Source organism: Megalobrama amblycephala, linkage group LG3 (genome assembly GCF_018812025.1).
Source record: "Megalobrama amblycephala isolate DHTTF-2021 linkage group LG3, ASM1881202v1, whole genome shotgun sequence".
Classification (NCBI taxonomy): Eukaryota; Metazoa; Chordata; class Actinopteri; order Cypriniformes; family Xenocyprididae; genus Megalobrama; species Megalobrama amblycephala.
Window position 1 is genome coordinate 56,993,777 of NC_063046.1, and position 19,294 is coordinate 57,013,070.

General features: G+C 43.6%; 1 protein-coding gene across 6 annotated transcripts in view; it reads left to right on the top strand.

Annotated features, from left to right (window-relative positions):
• LOC125265746 (phospholipid-transporting ATPase ABCA1) overlaps positions 1–19,294 on the top strand; it is a 222,834-nt gene that overhangs the window by 116,610 nt on the left and 86,930 nt on the right. For all 6 annotated transcript variants that reach the window (XM_048186163.1, XM_048186162.1, XM_048186164.1 and 3 more), the window contains 6 exons: positions 365–481; positions 559–730; positions 4,682–4,813; positions 6,334–6,473; positions 6,580–6,717; positions 13,467–13,660. In XM_048186163.1, coding sequence (XP_048042120.1) covers positions 365–481; positions 559–730; positions 4,682–4,813; positions 6,334–6,473; positions 6,580–6,717; positions 13,467–13,660 — 893 coding nt within the window. The remainder of the gene's footprint in view (positions 1–364; positions 482–558; positions 731–4,681; positions 4,814–6,333; positions 6,474–6,579; positions 6,718–13,466; positions 13,661–19,294) is intronic.

The following is a 19,294-nucleotide window of genomic DNA, read 5'->3' on the forward strand; positions in this document are numbered from 1 at the left end:
ATGATAATAATCAGAAATGTTTCTTAAGAGTGACTGGAGAAGACTGGAGTAATGGTGCTGGAAATTCTGCTTTGCATTACAGGAATAAATGACATTTTACAGTATATTACAACAAAAATATTTTTCTTTTAAATTGTAATTTTTCTTTTAAATTGTAACATTACTGTTTTACTGTATTTTTGATCAAATAAATACAACCTTGGTAACATAAAAAGAAAATTCCAAACTTTTGACAAGTAGTGTGTAAGTAGTATATCAGACTGTATGTATGCAGATAAAGTTGGGCATACTTATATGTCCAAAATTTAGACTGCTTTTACTTTGATTTAACAGCGTGTGAACAGTTGTTTGTGTCTTTCTTTAGGTCAGTATGGTATCCCAAAGCCCTGGTATTTTCCCTTTACTTCCTCGTACTGGTGTGGCACTCGGGTGGGATCAGATACTGAACCCGACCTGATTCATGAGCTGGAGGACCAGAAAGGTACAAACACACACACCGCATACAGATATGAATAATGATTCTTTATCAAAACTTCTAAATGAATGTGTGCGCTGCAGACTACTTGGAAAAGGCTCCGTCTGGAATGAAGCCTGGTGTGTGTATCCGCAACCTGGTAAAGGTATATAAGACGGGAAATAAACTGGCTGTGGATGGACTCAGTCTGGACTTCTATCAAGATCACATCACCTCGTTTTTAGGACATAATGGAGCCGGAAAAACCACCACCATGTGAGTTTTCACACGCTCTTACACATGCATGTGTATAATGCTTATCCACGCAGTCACATTCTCAACCATATTATCATGCAAATACATAATTCACACCTTGATAAGTGGCCCTATGTAACAAAATACTTTTAGTGTGGACCTCGTCAAAGTTCAGTTTATTTAGTTGAAAGTTCACTGTGCAAACCGTTTCTTGAAATGCAATCACAGTTGCTTTGAATGCAGCCTGACTGAACTTGCAGTCAGATACTATTATGTATAATTTGCATATTATAGTATTATAAATTTTTATTGATCGCCTACTCAGAAGTGGCAAGCATTTTTCACATCACTTTCAATAGTAATATAGGGTTGAAAGCTTTACAGTTACAGTCTATAGACATTACAAGCCTTAAGCTCAAGACTGTGAAACTACAAGATGCTTCTTAAAGCAAGAATTTAAAAGGTTAGTTGGTAACACTTTACAATATGGTTCATTAGTTAAACATTAGTTAATGTATTAACTAACATAAACTAACCATGAGCAATACCTTTCTTACTGTATTTACTAATCCTTGTTAACGTTAGTTAATGAAAATACAGTTGTTCATTGTTTGTTCATGTTAGTTCACAGTGCATTAACTAATGTTAACAAAATTTTTAATGTATTAGTAAATGTTGAAATTAACATTAACAAAGATTAATAAATACTATATAACTGCAGTTCATAATTAGTTCATGTTAACTAATGTAATTAACTAATGTTAACTAATGAACCTTATTAAAAAGTGTTACCGGTTCGTTCACCCAAAAATGAAATTTCTGTCATTATGTACTCACCCTCATGTCGTCCCAAACCTGTAAGACCTTTGTTAATTTTCGGAACACAAATTAAGATATTTTTGATGAAATCTGAGGGTTTCTGAACCACACATAGGCAGCAACGTCATTGCACATTTTGAGGTCCAGAAAGCATGGGCGTAGGTTTGGTCTCAGCTTTGATGGGGACACCCCCCCGGAATTCTTTTGTTGTAAGATACCAGTGATTTAATGGTGATTTCCTTTTTTATTTCAGACTGTTGACAATACAGAATATCATGTCCCTAAAGAGCTAGTATAACTGTATAATCTCAAAAATGCACTCTCAAAAAATAAAAATCTGAGACTGTGTAATGCTGAACAACCAAACGTTTTATTAACAGAAATTATTATGTACATTAGTATTTACACTAACAAAAAATACTCTGCCACAAGTAAACAAATCTAAATAAATAAATATAATAACCTTTTTCTATTATAAACACTATTTACCCTCCAGTACACTCACGTTAATACCTGGGAATGTGAATAATAGGGTAGGGTAGGCTACACTCACAAATACATTACATAAACAGAATGTAGGAAACGAAAAATGTCTCAGATCCACCGTTTATGTTGATTGCAAGATTCTAAGTTAAGGTACAGGCTAATTGACATTCAGTTACTTGCAGTGCTTTAAGTGGGCCGGTACGCACCGGTACTCAGTACCGCCACTTCCAAATATAGCTCTTGAGCGTACCGCCACCTCTCCGTGCGACCAGAACGTGCTTTTAGCGTACCGGTACGCTCATTTGGACATCTGTTTTAATAGATTTTAATCCTTTGCCTACGCTGCCGCTTTTCAGAGCGCCCTTCACAATGCACGCTTCCTAATTCGTCCCACCGAGAGCAGAGACTACATTACCCATACACCCTTGAGTTTTACAAGTGAAAAGCGCATGCGTCGCTTTTGCCGCTGTCAGTGTCAACAACTCAACGTGGCCGGAGAGGGTGTGTGAAACGCGCACACTCGGCTAGGTAAAAATACAAATACAGTGAACAACACTTAATATGCTCTCCTGGCTTCAAACTCTGAGTACTAAAAGAACACGGTCAGAATCAGATGACTCGCTGGCTGACACCCCTCCAAGCCAGAATGATATCGCTGCAGCTACTGTTCTATGGTTATGTTATGTTTTATAATTTATTTTATGTAACTTACATTTTGTTAAAAAAAAATTCAATACCCTTTTGCACATTTTATTCATGTTCAGTAGCTCTTTCTAAGGGTATTTTTTTTCAAAATCCTTTCGCACATTTTATTTATGTTCAGTAGCTCTTTCTAGCTCAAGCAAATCCACAAACTAATAAAAGGATTTCTTATTTTTTATAAGGTCGTCTGTTGACTGCTGTATATAAAACCCCTTCAATATAGTTGTTGTTACCTCAGGGGATGAGGAGAGTCATCAAATATAGGCCTATATATATATATATATATATATATATATATATATATATATATATATATATATATATATATATATATATATATATATATATATAGGCTATAATAGAGTACCGGCACCTCTTTTGGGCCACTTAAAGCACTGGTTACTTGCTAACGTAGCATTCTATCATCCTGGGTAACACATACTATCACCAGTTAATAATATTTTCCACAGTAGAATCTGCATTTGAAAGCCTGGTCAGTCACTACTGCTAGTTTATTTGTGTGGCTAGCTAGTTATTTTGCCTACTTACACTCTGACTCTGCTTTATGAAAAAGCTTCTTATGTCCCCTTTATTCTTCTTCTTGGGTGGCATCTACAAAGTACAAAAAGGGGCAAAAAAACGGAATATTAAAATGTTTTTACTCTGGCCTTTGTATGTGGCAGAGAGACAGCCCTGGTAACTTACCGTCGGCGTCGTCAACATGCGCGCGCGCGCACGCACGCACCACTCGCTCGCTGCTAGTGCAAGCACAAAAGTAGTCCCGGCCCGCGCGTGTAGCCTGTCAGATACCCCGCCGCCAATCAAATTACGGCGTTTCTTGTACTGTAGTCATCCTGGCCGTTAGAATCGATCGAAATAGCAGTGCAAAGATCCAAATAGCAGTTCAAAGGAGCTTGCTAAATATTGGTGGGGACAAATTTGTCATCTCAAAATATTGATAGGGACTAGTACCTAGCGTCCCCCCCCTAAACCTACGCCCATGCCAGAAAGGTATCTAAAGACATCGTTAAAATAGTCAACGTGACTACAGTGGTTCAACCTTAATGTTATGAAGTGATGAGAATACTTTTTGTGTGCAAAAACAAAACAAAAAAAACACCTTTATTTAACAATTTGAACTGTTGTCATGCGTAGTTGATGTAGTGAATGCAGTGCAGGCTTCTGTGTTCTACGTCCAAACACCTGCTGAGTATTGGCCGACGCTGTACACGTGAGCAGCACGACCAATAATGAGTCGGCATTCGGGCAGTTCAAATTGTTATATAAAGTCGTTTGTTTTTGCACACAAAATGTATACTTGTTGCTTCACAACATTAAGGTTGAACCACTGTATTCAAGTTGACTATTTATCGATGTCTTTACTATCTTTCTGGGCCTCAAAGGTTGCAATATGTGGTTCAGAAACCATTGGATTTCATCAAAAATATCTCTGTGTTTCGAGGATGAACAAAGGTCTTACGGGTTTGGGACAACATTAAGGGTGAATACTTAATTTTATACATTGCATTTTTGGGTGAACTAACAAACATCCATTTAACCCTTTAACAAAAATCCATTTTCAATATGACAAATCTGAAAATAACATTTTTATTTATTTATTTATTTATTTAATCATTTTAACTTGTGGAGTAGTTTTTTTAAAAACACAAGTAGTTTTTGTCCACTGTCCAAGACTCATGTCTTTTCATTTTGAACAATATATTTGTTTTTCTATATTTTGAAATCTAACAAACTTTATTGTGTGAAATGTTTTAATTGTCCAAATATGTTTTTGGGGCCACTGTGTATATTATGCACAAACATAATATACACAGTGATCTAAATAATGCAAAGTGAAAAGAGACATGCATGACCCAAACTTGAATTCCATACATTAGACACATTTAAGTTCATGAGGTTGTTTATTTTCATGTTTTTCTGATGTTTTTCTTGTTGATTCATCAGGTCAATACTGACAGGTCTTTTTGCTCCCACCTCTGGTACCGCTTATATTAACGGTTACGACATCCGCACCGACATGGACACCATCAGGACACACCTGGGAATGTGTCCACAACACAACGTCCTCTTCAATGAGTAAAACCTCCTTTCATCTCCTTTGTCTCTATCACAGGGTCCACAAACACAGATAGAAATAAAAGGAAATCAAATTCAGTGTATTATTTGTTCAGGTTCCCTGAGCACTGACACATCTGAAAAATCAGACAAAAGTAGGGGTGCTTCGATGGATCGGCTACTGATCGCTGTCGGACGATAATTGTTTCTAAAGCCTCGATCTGTGATCTCTCAATTTTCTGATCTCAAAAAACAATTTCTTGGCTGCTATGAGAGATATGGCATGACATGCTTGCAGCTGTGGGGTCTCAACCTCTGTTCAGCATGGGTAAAAAAAAAAATATATTATAATGCTGAAGGTGAGGTAGGCCTTAAGTAAATTTTTAAAAATCAGCACCGCTCTCTCTCTGGCTTCACATCGTGTCTTCACGCTGCTCAAAAAAATCCCCCCAAAAGAGTCACTTAAGGGGGAATTTCCCACATTTTACAAAACAAAATTCGAGCCCTAAAGTAATGCCTGTAAACTCCTGATCAGAGCATCCCTATAAACAATGCTACATGATAAAAAAGAGGCTTCAAATAGACACCATCATTGTTATCTGTGATCGGTATCAGCTGATACTGCTTCCTGTGATTGGTGAATGGCTCCAAAAATCCTGATCGGAGCACCCTTAACAAGAAGGTTTGACAATTAATGAAAGTCTCACAAGATAAGTAACTATTAAAAAAAAAAAAAAAAAAAAAAAAAAGCTGATGAGAGCAGTTCAGTTCTCAAACAACCGAATTCAAAAACAGGAAGAGAGCAGGGTTCAACTCAAAAACATCAAAACAAGTATTCAAAAACTATCAAAGTTCAACTCAAAAATGTTTTTACATACAAAAGATTTCAAAGCTTCAGGCAATCACAGTTCACTTCAATTCATTCTGACAGAAGACAGGGTGCTTACAGGCTTTTAAGAGAAATTCAAGCACTTTTCCAGATCTGTCATGCTACTGAAATTAAGACTCACTTGAACCGCCAAACCATTGAGTGTAGAGCTGCTTATTTTTTTCGGCTTTTGTATTTCAATGAAGAAATGATCACAGATTCAGTTGAGTTTTATTCTAAAACTGTGACATTAATCTGTCACGATGCAGCATGCATATGCAAAAGAAACATAAGATATACATCATGCATGACAAAGGCTTTCTTCATGTAAATATTTTCAGTTAACCTGCTAATGTGAATATTTGTAGTTATTACCCCAGCAGCTTCACTATTACCTACTTATATATAAGTAGGTAATAGTATTATACTTATATATATATATATACTTTATATATATATATATATATATATATATATATATATATATATATATATATATATATATATATATATATATACATATAATTAAACAGAAATTAGAAATGTTGCCTTGACAACTAACTCTTATGTACTGTCTCTTTTATGTTCACATTCTTGTCTGTGTTTGTTATAAGTGAGTATATGTCATGTGTTGTTTGTATGTGTATATTCATGTTCCCTTTGTTTGTTTCAGTCTGACAGTAGAAGAACACATTTATTTTTATGCCCGTCTGAAGGGACGGAGCTCTAAAGAGGTGGAGAAGGAAATTGATCAAATGATTAAAGACGTGGGTCTACCTCACAAACGCAAAGACCTCGCCAAGAACCTCTCAGGTGTGTGTGTGTGTGTGTGTGTGCGCATCAGCAGCATTCATACATATTATGCTTACAATACTTATTAACACTGGAGATTTGGCAACTTTCTGTTGTATGCATTCAGGTGGGATGCAGAGGAAACTGTCTGTTGCCATCGCATTTGTGGGTAATTCGAATGTTGTCATTTTGGATGAGCCAACAGCAGGAGTCGATCCCTATGCACGCAGAGGCATCTGGGAGTTGCTGCTCAAATACAAAAAAGGTAACAGAAATGAACAAATGTAAACACAGGGCTCGATGGTGCAAGTAATTCAGTCACATTTGCAACAAAAATAGATTTGTGCAAACTGCAAAATGTATTTAGCAGCATGTGTGCAGAAAAAAGTCCCTGCGTGTCCTTAAAGAGTGCATATTTTATCTCCCTCTTCTTTTTGGATGAGCAGCAATAGTAAAGCATAGACATGTCAAAATGAAAAGTACTGGTGTATTTCAGGCTTGTTAATAATGAAAACTGCCACAATATGGGTAAAGTGTTTTTTTTGTTTGTTTTTTTCCCTCGTTAGTATTGGTATATCCAAATCTTGTATTATATATTGGTATATGAAGACCTTGTATTGACAATGCAAGTCGAGCACTCTGTAAAGTCTCCTGCAGCACATCCCAAAGACTTTCAATTATTTTAAGGTCTGGACTCCGAGGTGCCAATTCATGTGTAAAAATGATTTTTCATGCTCCCTCCCAACCATTCTTTCACAATTTGAGCCTGATGAATCTTAGCTTTGTCATCCTGGAATATGGCCATGATGTGTCTTCCTACATGGTTGTTTAAGAAATGAAAAGCTATACACACTCCATCAATTAGGGTTAAAAGAACTGTTACCAAACATACAGTACAGTCCAAAAGTTTGGAACCACTAAGATTTTTAATGTTTTTAAAAGAAGTTTCGTCTGCTCACCAAGGCTACATTTATTTAATTAAAAATACAGTAAAAACAGTAATATTGTGAAATATTATTACAATTTAAAATAACTGTTTTCTATTTGAATATATTTCACAAAGTAATTTATTCCTGTGATGGCAAAGCTGAATTTTCAGCATCATTACTCCAGTCTTCAGTGTCACATGATCATTCAGAAATCATTCTAATATGCTGATCTGCTGCTCAAGAACCATTTAATGTGTACAATTGTACAAAATATTTGTGTACAATATTTTTTTTCAGGATTATTTGATGAATAGAAAGTTCAAAAGAACAGTGTTTATCTGAAATCTAATCTTTTGTAACATTATAAATGTCATTACTGCCACTTTTGATTAATTTAATGCATCCTTGCTGAATAAAAGTATTCATTTCTTTAATTTCTTTTCAAAAAAATTAAAATAAAAATAAAAATTCTTACTGACCCCAAACTTTTGAACGGTAGTGTATAATACTACAGAAGCTTTGTATTTCAGATAAATGCTGTTCTTTTGAACTTTCTATTCATCAAGGAATCCTGAAAAAAAAAAGTACACAACTGTTTTCAACATTGAAAATAATCATAAATATTTATTGAGCAGCAAATCAGCATATTAGAATGATTTCTGAAGGATCATGTGACACTGAAGACTGGAGTAACGATGCTGAAAATTCAGCTTTGCATCACAGGAATAAATTACTTTGTCAAATATATTTAAATAGTACACAGTTATTTTAAATTGTAATAATATTTTACAATATTACTGTTTTTTACTGTATTTATAATTAAATAAATGTAGCCTTGGTGAGCAGACGAAACTTCTTTTAAAAACATTAAAAATCTTAGTGGTTCCAAACTTTTGGACTGTACTGTATAACATATTAGAAACATAATAATCACAGCAAAAATGATCCAGTCATAGACTTTTAAGTGGCTATTTTAATCCAAACAGCTACTGTACTTTATTATATAGTACCTCTGAAATGGCAAGGCATGTGGGTTTCTCCCAGTCAGCAGTGGTGAGAGTTTACCAATAGTGGTTCGAAGAAGGACAAACCTGCGACAGAGTGTTGGGTGGCCAAGCCCCATCGATGCATGAGGGCAACAAAGGCTATCCCATCTGGTCTGAGCCAACAAAAGGTCTACTGTCTACTGTGACTATTGTGTAGAAGTCGCACAATATTTTAATGATGGTTATGGGAGGAATGCGCCATAACACACACAGTGCATCGCACTCTGCTGCATACGGGGTTGCGTAGCCATTGACCAATCAGAGTGCCTATAATGACCCCTGTTCACCGTCGAAAACACCTACAATGGGTACGTGAGTGTCAGAAATGGACCTTGGAGCAGTGGAAGAACGTTGCCTGGTCTGATGAGTTCAGTTTTGTTTTATATCACGTAAATGGCTTTGTATGTGTCTTCGGTTTACCTGGTGAAGTGTGTTGCACCTGGATGCACTATGTGACAACGACAAGCTGGTAGAGGGAGTGTGATGCTCTGGGCAATGTCCTGAGTCTGGCCATTCATGTGAATGTAAATTTGACACATGCTACAGTACTTACCTAAACATTGTTGCAGATCAGGTATACCTTTTCATGACAGAGATATTGAATCTTACTTGCTACCATACGAACTTGAATGCAATCATGGATCTGCTGCAGGATGTGAAGAACTTTGGCAACACTTTCCATCACGGTCCAGAGAACATGGTGATCAATGGTGTCAAACAGAGGTAGAACAACCTTTTCTGAAGATGATTTCAGGATATATGGGGTTAGACCACTGGAGCAGAACATCATGACTCTCACCAGTACCTTGTCTGAGATGCCACAGCTGCTTCTGCCTGTCACACGTTCTCTTATAAATTGTGACAGTGTTTGTTCCAGTTTTGAGGAATGATTTGATGCCCATATACTGTACTGGTGAGGTTGTGAAAATGTCTTGTTCTTAAATGGGAGTCCAATCCTGCTACTGGAGTGCCAATGTTCTGCAGAGTTTAGCTCCAACAAACTCTGCCTGGGTCTCCGTTTACATTATTATGGATAAATTTAAAAACAGACCTCTATGAATGTTTTGGCCTTTCATCCACACCAGGACAGTGCAGTTTTCCAGAGCTATTGAAAAGGCTCGCCAAAGTGGATAAATTTGAAATTTGTAGTGTGGACTGTGACAACTGAGGTATTCACAAAGAATGATGCATGTTAAAGGGATAGTTCACCCAAAAATGAAAATTCTGTCATCATTTATTCACCCTCAAATAGTTCCAAATCTGTATGAATTTCTTTCTTCTTTTGAACACAAAGGATTGTCTGGCTATCACCAGACCAAGCTCATTTTAAAATTGAATATTGGTCTGGGGAGTTTGCTATGTATTTCCTACTGCACAAGAGGCGTGATCAACGAGCATTAGTCACGCAATTGGATAGTCCTTCAACCAATCAGATCAACGATCCGGGTGACGTACTTTGCAGAGCGATGCGAAAACTCCAGACAGGTTTAGTTTGTATTGGTTTGTAGTATTGATCAGCGGTTTGCAGAAGCAGCAATGACATCGAGCGATTTTTGCAGGTTGTGCAAAAAAACATGAAAGTGAGTGGCATTTACACCCACTCGAGCAATTTGTTTGCTAAACTAAAGAAGTCATTTAGCATCGTTGAGAGGTTAAAAGGAATTGGATTGACGGTCGTGCGAGAGACGTCATCGTGTTATACCCGCCCAGAGCCATAGAAAGAGCTCTGTACCCACCAATAGCGAGCAAGGTGGATAAGCCAGTCTGTGATTGGTTCCCGCAAAAGTGTAACAGATGCAGCAGAAATGAATGTACGGGTTTCCAGACTGAGTTGCCGGGCGAAATCAAATCGCCGGCAGATCAGGCTGGGTTTACCCAGTCTACACAAAGGAAGATATTTGGGAGAATGCCAGTAACAAAACAGATCTTGCCCCCCATGTACTACCATAGTAGGAAAAATAAATGGTAAAAAGAAAAAGCAACTCATACAGGTTTGGAACTACTTGAGGGTGAGTAAATGATGACAATTTTCATTTTTGGGTGAACGATCCCTTTAATCATGTGACACACATTGCACCTATAGATACATATCTATGTGTTTACCGACGTGCCTGCTACGTACGATATTTCAGTGTAGACGAGAAAGTTTTGGAAAAAGCTAAAGTTTATTTCATTTGTATCTTTGTTCTGTTTTATATTTATTTGTCATATTGTTTGCAATTAGTTTCCTATTTCTCTTATTTAGGTGGTTGCACATGATAAGATGTCAGTGTAAAACTCTTCTACACTGCAGAAGCTTGTTTAATCAGTGATAAAAATGTTAAACATTCAATTTATAATTATTGTCAATACTAATAAGTCCTGCAGTCCTCAGGGGACTGAAATAGCATATTCAGCCCATTTCAGCTGGATTGCATGTGTAATTAGAGAGAGGCTGATGATTATTTGATTAGTGAAGGTGATTATTGTCTGATTAATAATTTAGGAAACGAAATGATGTGTACTAGTGCAGTTAATTGGGCTGAGAGTGGCCCTTTCTTTGTCACACACATACACACACAAATTGGTTAAGAGTTTTTTGGCTTTTGCTGTGCAATGCAAAGAGTGTAGTGTTGACATGTGAATTGTACGGTTCTGTATTGTTTGAGTTCAGCTGGTTGTAGGGCTGGGCGATATATCGCATGCGATTCTCACGCGCATTTCGTCAGTAAAGCCGGTTCCCTGATTACCGCTAAATCGCCATCACCTGCTTTCAAATGGAGCGCCTTTTAATAGACAAAGCCATAGTTCACGGAGAAGCCACGCAAAATCGCGTTCAGTATCGAAGATGAATCGACTTCGATAATGAACCCGATTTTGCGTGGCTTATCAGTGAACTACGGCTCTGTCTATTAAAAGGCGCTCCATTTTAAAGCAGGTGATGGCGATTTAGAGGTAATCAGGGAACCGGCTTTACTGACGAAATGTGCGTGAGAATCGCATGCGATATATCGCCCAGCCCCAGCTGGTTGCTGCTGTACCAACTACATTCACAGGTGGTGGGTATGAAGCACAGAATTTTTGAAAAGTCTTTTATGTATGCTCACATATGCTTATGCAAAACAGTAATATTGTAAAAACTGTAATATATTTTCAAATTTAGCTGAATTTTCACTTTTCAGCATCATTACTTATTAGTCTTCAGTGTCATATGATCCTTCAGAAATCATTCTAATATGCTGATTTGCTGCTTAAGAAACATTTCTTATTGTCAATGTTGAAAACAGCTGTGCTGCTTCATATTTTTTGTGGAAACCGTGATACATTCAGGATTCTTTGATGAATATAAAGTTGAAAAGAACAGCATCTATTTGAAATAGAAATCTTTTTTCACATTAGAAATATCTTTACTGCCATTTTTGATTAATTTAATACATCCTTGCTGAATAAAAGTATTCATTTCTTTAGTGACCCCAAACTTTTTTTAATGGTAGTGTAACGATGAAATGCATCTGTCTTTGGGAAGCAAGTGCACAATACTGAGGTCCATTGTTGTCTGAGTACATGCTGGACGAGGCTATAATCACGTTATCGGTACGACTTCACAAAAAACACTATGATTTCGGTTAGACTAGAGCATTTACTTGACATTTTAAAAAGGCAAGTTACTTCTTTAGTTCCACAGAAATTGAACTTTTTAAAGTGCATGTACTTAGTGATCTGAATTGTTTGTTATTTTCTGTTTCATAGTTTTTTGTGCCATTTTGCCTTCTTTGATGGATCACTTTTCCATAATACAAAGGAACACAAATCAAACCAGTCATCACTCTTTATATTTCTACTTCTCTCTTTCTATCTGTGTATCTGTCCAACGCTCTCTAGTGCTGTTTGTTATCTGAATGTCACACTGAATGGGTGTGTTGAGACAGATCCATCTGACTATACAGTGTGATTTGTGTGTATTTGTGCCGGTAAAACCAAAAAGGTGTGCATTTCTTTGATCCTTTCAGATTCTTCACATAAAGTAGTGGCCAAAAGTGATGTCCGGAGGGGATATTTGTTTTATATTTGACCCTACAAGTTCAATTAAACCATCAAAATAAAATGTTTTGAATATTTTAAATATGAGGGAAGAACAAAACACTAAACTTGGTCAAGGTATTTATCTGAAAAAAAAAAAAAAAAGTACAAACTACAGCCACAAAATTTAATTTTACTGAAAACTAATGCATAAAAAAACAAAAAGCTCATAGGAAAAAGCATACATTGACTTTGTTACTAATATTTCATTGGTTCTCCATTGTTTTTACATGTGTTCATAATTTCTTTGTGTGACAGCCTTGCCAAAAATAACGTCTTCACAATTTGGCATGTTTCATTGCGTTATCACAAATAAAACTATTTATTTAAAGCACAACTATGTAATATGCTTACAAAATCTTTAACCAGGGTGAAGATGTCAATTTTCCTAGGTCGGACATCACTTTTGGCCACTACTATAAAAAAACTTTGCAACAAAGAGTTAAACATTTTTTCCATTTCATATCAGTCAGGTTTTATAGTCAGCAGTCACTCATAGTGTCCAGATCGTTGCTTTACAAGGTCCAACATCAGCGTCTCTCAATATAAACACGAGTTTCTCTGCCAGGTTCTTGCGTTCTCTGCCTTTGAGAAGCGCAGATGCATGATATTTCATGATATTTCTGCTCTCGGCAAGTCAAAGGACAGACGCCTTGAACTCCCACTGCCTCGTCACACAGGCAGAGCAAAAATAATGCCGGCGTAGAACCCCACGGGTGTCTGGCTTCACTTCGAGCTTCAGCGAATACAAAAGAGAGGAAACTTTTCTGTACAGGGAGCGAAAGACTGAGATCTGAGTGGCACACACATATAAAAGCGCCTATATATAGAACACCCTGTTTTCCAGTGCACCTGCACTTCAAACACATCCTATCCCATTCAAATGAGAATGAGCCCCTCAGAAATTCACGTTTGCAGCTGAACTTTGATGGTTTTTGCACTGAATGTGTGTTTGTTTGATGTGTGTGTGTCTCTTCCAGGTCGTACTATAATTCTGTCTACCCATCACATGGATGAAGCGGATATTCTGGGTGATCGTATTGCCATCATCTCGCATGGGCGCGTCTGCTGCTGCGGTTCTTCACTCTTCCTCAAGAAAACATATGGTAGAGGCTATTATCTCACGGTCGCACGGGCCAATCAGGATCGAGTCACCACGCAACGGTTTAAAGAGGTAAACTGGCTTTGGCAACACTCAAAATTCACACGATAGTCAAACGTTTGTAAACCCCTACTCGTTCTTTATTAGTAATGCTTCACAGATTTAACAAAAAGTACATCAATTCCTTAGGTGAATCATTTTCTTAGGTTTAGCTTTGTTTGATCATTGAGTTTCCATGTATGACGGCCACTAGTTATATTTTTTTCACCAGACAGTCCAAAAAAAGAAAAAAAAAGAATCAGTATTATTTATATACTATCATAGTATTTGTTCCCTTTCAGTCGGTCACGTTCGACGTACGTCAGTAGTGACCGACGAATTGGGATATCGCTTAGAGAGCCCTATCAGCTTTGTGTGAACTAAAACAGGCCAATGGAATTGGCGTGCGATATTTGCATAATGCGCACCGCCCCCGCCAGGTGTATATAAATAGGAAGCGGATGCAATCGCACTCTGTTTTTCGCTGAGGAGACAGCTGGTGTCCGCACTACAGCGAGGGTACAGAAACTGTGGCGACGGGACGTACGTCTCCGTTCCCTCCTTCAGGGAACGAGGGTTACATACGTAACCGAGACGTTCCCTTTCAGTCGGTCACGTTCGACATACGTCAGTAGTGACCGACGAATTGGGATCCCAACTAAAGCGCCACAGTTACGAAACCCCTTCCAGTGCCCAGCGCAAGCTCGGCTACCCATAGCACCAGCTGGGACGGTGAAGGGGCGAGCTTACGCCGAGAGAGTTTACTGCTGTCTTACCGAATACCCACTAAGTAAACTAGACTACACTGGGGAAGCGAACCCGTAAGGGACGCTGCGGAGGCCACTACCTACCCAATGGGGGAGGAGTTTACATGGAGAATACACATATGGACTGGCCCGGGGGGCAGTACACATATGGGGTCCCTGGGATGGCTCCACCTGGTAGGGGGAGACTCATCTGACAGGTGACAGCAGAGCTGGCTCTGCTAAGGGAAAGACACGGGCTCGCCGTAGGGAGTTTAGACCCGTGGACAATTACACATATGGGACCGCTCACGTAGAGGGGTCACGACATATGGGCCCCAGCCAACAGACAGCGTCAGCGACGGATGTAGGCCTGGCATCAGACACTCCGCAATGTCCGAGCCGAAGGGGGAGGCGGAGGAACTCGACAGGGTTCGCCAAGCGGGGAACACGACTGGAGTAAAAGTATGCACGTATTCGGCCAGGGGGCGGGAATGGCATTGCAAGCCGACACTTAGAGCGGGTACAACACGTCTACCGACTAGTAGATGCGAGTACACGTGAAGATACCGGCTCTACACGTAGGCTATAAAACCTAGCGAACGTGTTAGGTGTCGCCCAGCCCGCAGCTCTACAGATATCTGTCAGCGAGGCGCCATGAGCCAGCGCCCAGGAAGAGGCCACCCCTCTGGTGGAGTGGGCTCTCAACCCGAGCGGGCAAGGCACGCCCTGGGATTCATACGCCAAGGCGATGGCATCCACTATCCAGTGGGCCATCCTCTGCTTGGAGACAGCCTTTCCCTTCTGCTGGCCTCCGTAACAGACAAAGAGCTGATCTGAGGTCCTGAAGCTTCGCGTTCTGTCCACGTACACACGCAGAGCGCGGACGGGACAGAGCAAAGCTAGGGCTGGGTCTGCCTCCTCCGAGGGCAGCGCTTGCAGGTTCACTACCTGATCTCTGAAGGGAGTGGTAGGAACCTTGGGCACGTATCCAGGCCGGGGTCTCAGGATGACGTGAGAATCACCGGGCCCGAATTCTAGGCACGCTTCGTCGACCGAAAACGCATGCAGGCCCCCTACCCTCTTCAGGGAAGCCAATGCAACCAGAAGGACAGTTTTTAGGGACATAACCTTCAGGTCGACTGATCGCAAAGGCTCAAAGGGATGACCCCGGAGAGCTGTGAGAACCAGGGTCAGATCCCAAGAGGGTACGGAGGAAGGGCGAGGAGGATTCAGTCTCCTTGCCCCCTCAGGAACCTGACGATCAGATCGTGTTTCCCCAGGGACTTACCCTCAACTGCATGGTGATGTGCAGCGATAGCGGCAACATACACCTTCAGGGTGGAGGGAGACAGCCTTCGCTCCAACCCTTCTTGCAGGAAGGAAAGCACAGATCTGACCGAGCATGATCGGGGGTCCTCTCGGCGAGAGGCGCACCATTCGACGAACAGGTTCCACTTCAGCGCGTAGAGACTCCTAGTAGAAGGAGCTCTAGCGGAAGTGATGGTGTCTACGACCGCTTGCGGGAGATCACTCAGAACCTCCGCATCCCGTCCAGGGACCACACGTGGAGGTTCCACAGATCGGGACGCGGGTGCCACAGGGTGCCCCGTCTTTGAGTCAGGAGGTCCTTCCTCAGAAGAATCGGCCAGGGAGGGGCTGTCGCGAGGAGAATGAGGTCTGAGAACCAGGTCCGAGTGGGCCAGTACGGAGCCACTAACAGAACCTGCTCCCGTCCTCCCTGACCTTGCACAGGAGTTGTGCGAGAAGGCTCACTGGGGGAAACGCATATTTGCATAGACCCGGGGGCCAGCTGTGTGCCAGGGCATCCGTGCCGAGCGTGCCGCCGGTCAGGGAATAGAACCACTGGCAGTGGGCAGTTTCCGGGGAGGCAAACAGGTCTACCTGGGCCTCGCCGAAACGCTGCCAAATCAGCTGAACCGCCTGGGGGTGGAGCCGCCACTCGCCCGCAAGTGGAGGCTGCCGTGACAGCTCGTCGGCCGTACGGTTGAGCACACCTGGGACATGAGTGGCCCGAAGGGACCTCAGATGCTTCTGACTCCACAACAAGAGATGGCGGGCGAGTTGCGACATGCGACGGGAGCGTAGACCACCTTGATGGTTGATGTACGCAACGGCCGCAGTGCTGTCCGAACGGACCAGTACATGCTTGTCTGACAACAGCTCCTTGAAGCGGGCCAGAGCAAGACGTACTGCTAGCAACTCGAGGCAATTGATATGCCAATGCAGTTGAGGCCCCGTCCAAAGACCCGACACTGCATGCCCGTTGTACGTGGCCCCCCATCCCGTGGCAGAGGCATCTGTGGAGACCACAGCATGCCTGGACACTTGTTCCAGGGGTACTCCGGCCCGCAGGAACGAAGGGTCCGACCACCGGACAAGGGTGCGGCGGCAGCTCGGTGTCACGGGGACACGGAGCGTGCCGCGCTGCCACGCCCATCTCGGGACCCGGCCGCGGAGCCAGTGTTGAAGCGGTCTCATATGGAGCAATCCGAGCGGCGTGACCGCGGCTACAGATGCCATATGCCCCAGGAGCCTCTGAAAATCTTTCAGTGGAGCCGCTGTCCTGCGCTTGAGCGAGCTCAGGCAGTTCAACACCGACTGGACGCGCGCCTCGGTGAGACGCGCAGTCCGTGCGACCGAGTCTAGCTCGAGACCGAGATAAGAGATCCTCTGCCCGGGGGCGAGTTTGCTCTTGTCCCAGTTGACCCGAAGACCCAACCGGCTGAGGTGAGCTAAAACCATGTCCCTGTGTTCGCACAACTGCTCTCGCGAGCTGGCCAGGATCAGCCAGTCGTCGAGATAGTTGAGGATACGAACGCCCTGTTCCTTGAGGGGAACAATGGCCGCCTCCGCAACCTTCGTAAAGACACGGGGGGACAGGGCCAGCCCGAAGGGCAGGACTTTGTACTGATATGCCCGACCCTCGAACGCAAACCGCAGGAAGGGTCTGTGTCGAGGCAGAATCGAGACATGAAAGTACGCGTCCTTCAGGTCGATTGCTGCAAACCAATCCCGGGGACGGACGCATTCGAAAATGCGCTTCTGCGTGAGCATCTTGAACGGCATCTTGTGGAGATACCGGTTCAGGACGCGCAGATCCAGGATTGGCCGTAGCCCACCGCCCTTTTTCGGTACAATGAAGTAGGGGCTGTAAAACCCCGACTTCATATCGGCTGGAGGGACCGGCTCGATTGCATCCTTTGCCAGGAGGACAGCAATCTCCGCCCGGAGAACAGGTGCACTGTCCAACGACACCTGAGTGAAGTGGACACCCTGAAGACCGGGGACGCCGGGCGAACTGAATCGCATAGCCGAGTCTAATAGTGCGAATGAGCCAGCGGGACGGGCTGGGAAGCGTGATCCACGCCTCCAGACTCCGAGCCAGCGGGACCAAAGGCACCACAGACGCACCGGGGGTGGGGCAGCGAGGTAGAGTGGGATCCAACCGGACGGCATGGGAGCGGCCCGGAGTGTGGTCGAACTCTGGGAGGCAGCAGTGCGTATGGGAGACGGCGCACGGGGCGCGGGCTGCACCATCACACTGCCACCTGCTGGCGAAATGGGAGGGGGCTGCGAGTGGCGAGGCGGGGCCTGGCACACTGGCAGGCGCACCCTGTTGTGACCTGGAGTTTGAGGAAACTGCTCTTTTTGTGATAAAGTGGGTACCGCTGGACTCCGGGGAGCCAGCGGCGGAAGATAGACAGACATCACAAATTCCCCCCGGCCCTCCTCCGGGGGTGGGAGAGAAGGTGGAAAACTCTCCCGAAGAGCAAGATCCTTCCCCTCCAGGTTGCCCGTCTCAGGGCCGTGACTTCCTCTTGCGTTTGCCACCTGGCTTGGCTGAGACGGGCTGGGCACCACGTCCGCGACCGGCACCCTGCTGGGTGGAGGCAGCAGCGGACCGCCGTGGCATGACGTGTTTGATAGCCTCAGCCTGCTTCTGTGCGGCGGAGAACTGTTGGGCGAAGCTCTCACCGCGTCGCCGAAGAGGCCGACCGGGGACACGGGGGAATTCAGGAACCGCTGCTTGTCGGTTTCCCGCATGTCCGCCAAGGTCAGCCAGAGATGGCGTTGCTGGACTACCAGGGTAGACATCGCATGACCAACAGCGCGTGCTGTCACCTTCGTCGCCCGGAGGGCAAGGTCGGTGGCAGCGCGCAGCTCCCCAAGCAGTTGTTGGTCAGGCCCTTCCTGGGGCATCTCCGACAGCGCTTTTGACTGGTACACCTGCAAAAGGGCCATCGCGTGCAGGGCGGAGGCAGCCTGCCCACAGGAGCTGTAAGCCTTCTCAGTCAGACCGGCTGAGAACTTACAGGCCCGGGACGGGAGGCGCGGCTCACCACGCCAGCCAGTGGCCGTTGGACACAGCTGCATCGCAACGGACCGCTCGACTGGCGGGATCCTCGCGTACCCCCTGGCTTCTCCCATCCAGGGAGGAGAAGGCGGACGAGGGACCGGGCCTCGCACGAACACTATAAGGTGTTTGCCAAGACCTGGTCACCTCATCGTGCACTTCCGGGAAGAAAGGCATTGGGGCGGGACGCTGGACTGACCAGCGCGACCCCCCCCAAATACCAATCATCCAACCGAGATGGGCCGGGGGCAGGGTGGAGGGTTCCACTCGAGCCCGACACACAAGGCGGCCCGGGAAAGCACAGCCGTCAACTCGGGATCCGACTCGGCCACCGCTACCGTCCCGGAGGGCGGCAGCGCGTCCGGATCTTCCTCCCCCGAGGACCCTGGCTCACCTTCCGATGCAGAGATCGACATCCGGTCCGCCGCAGGCGCACCAAAGGTAACGGCTGGACAGTCCGTAGAGGGCCCAGCGGAAACCAACGGCGGCACGACGGGTTGCAGTGCTGATGAGGCGGCAGGGGCCCGCGGAGCGTTTCCACTCGGC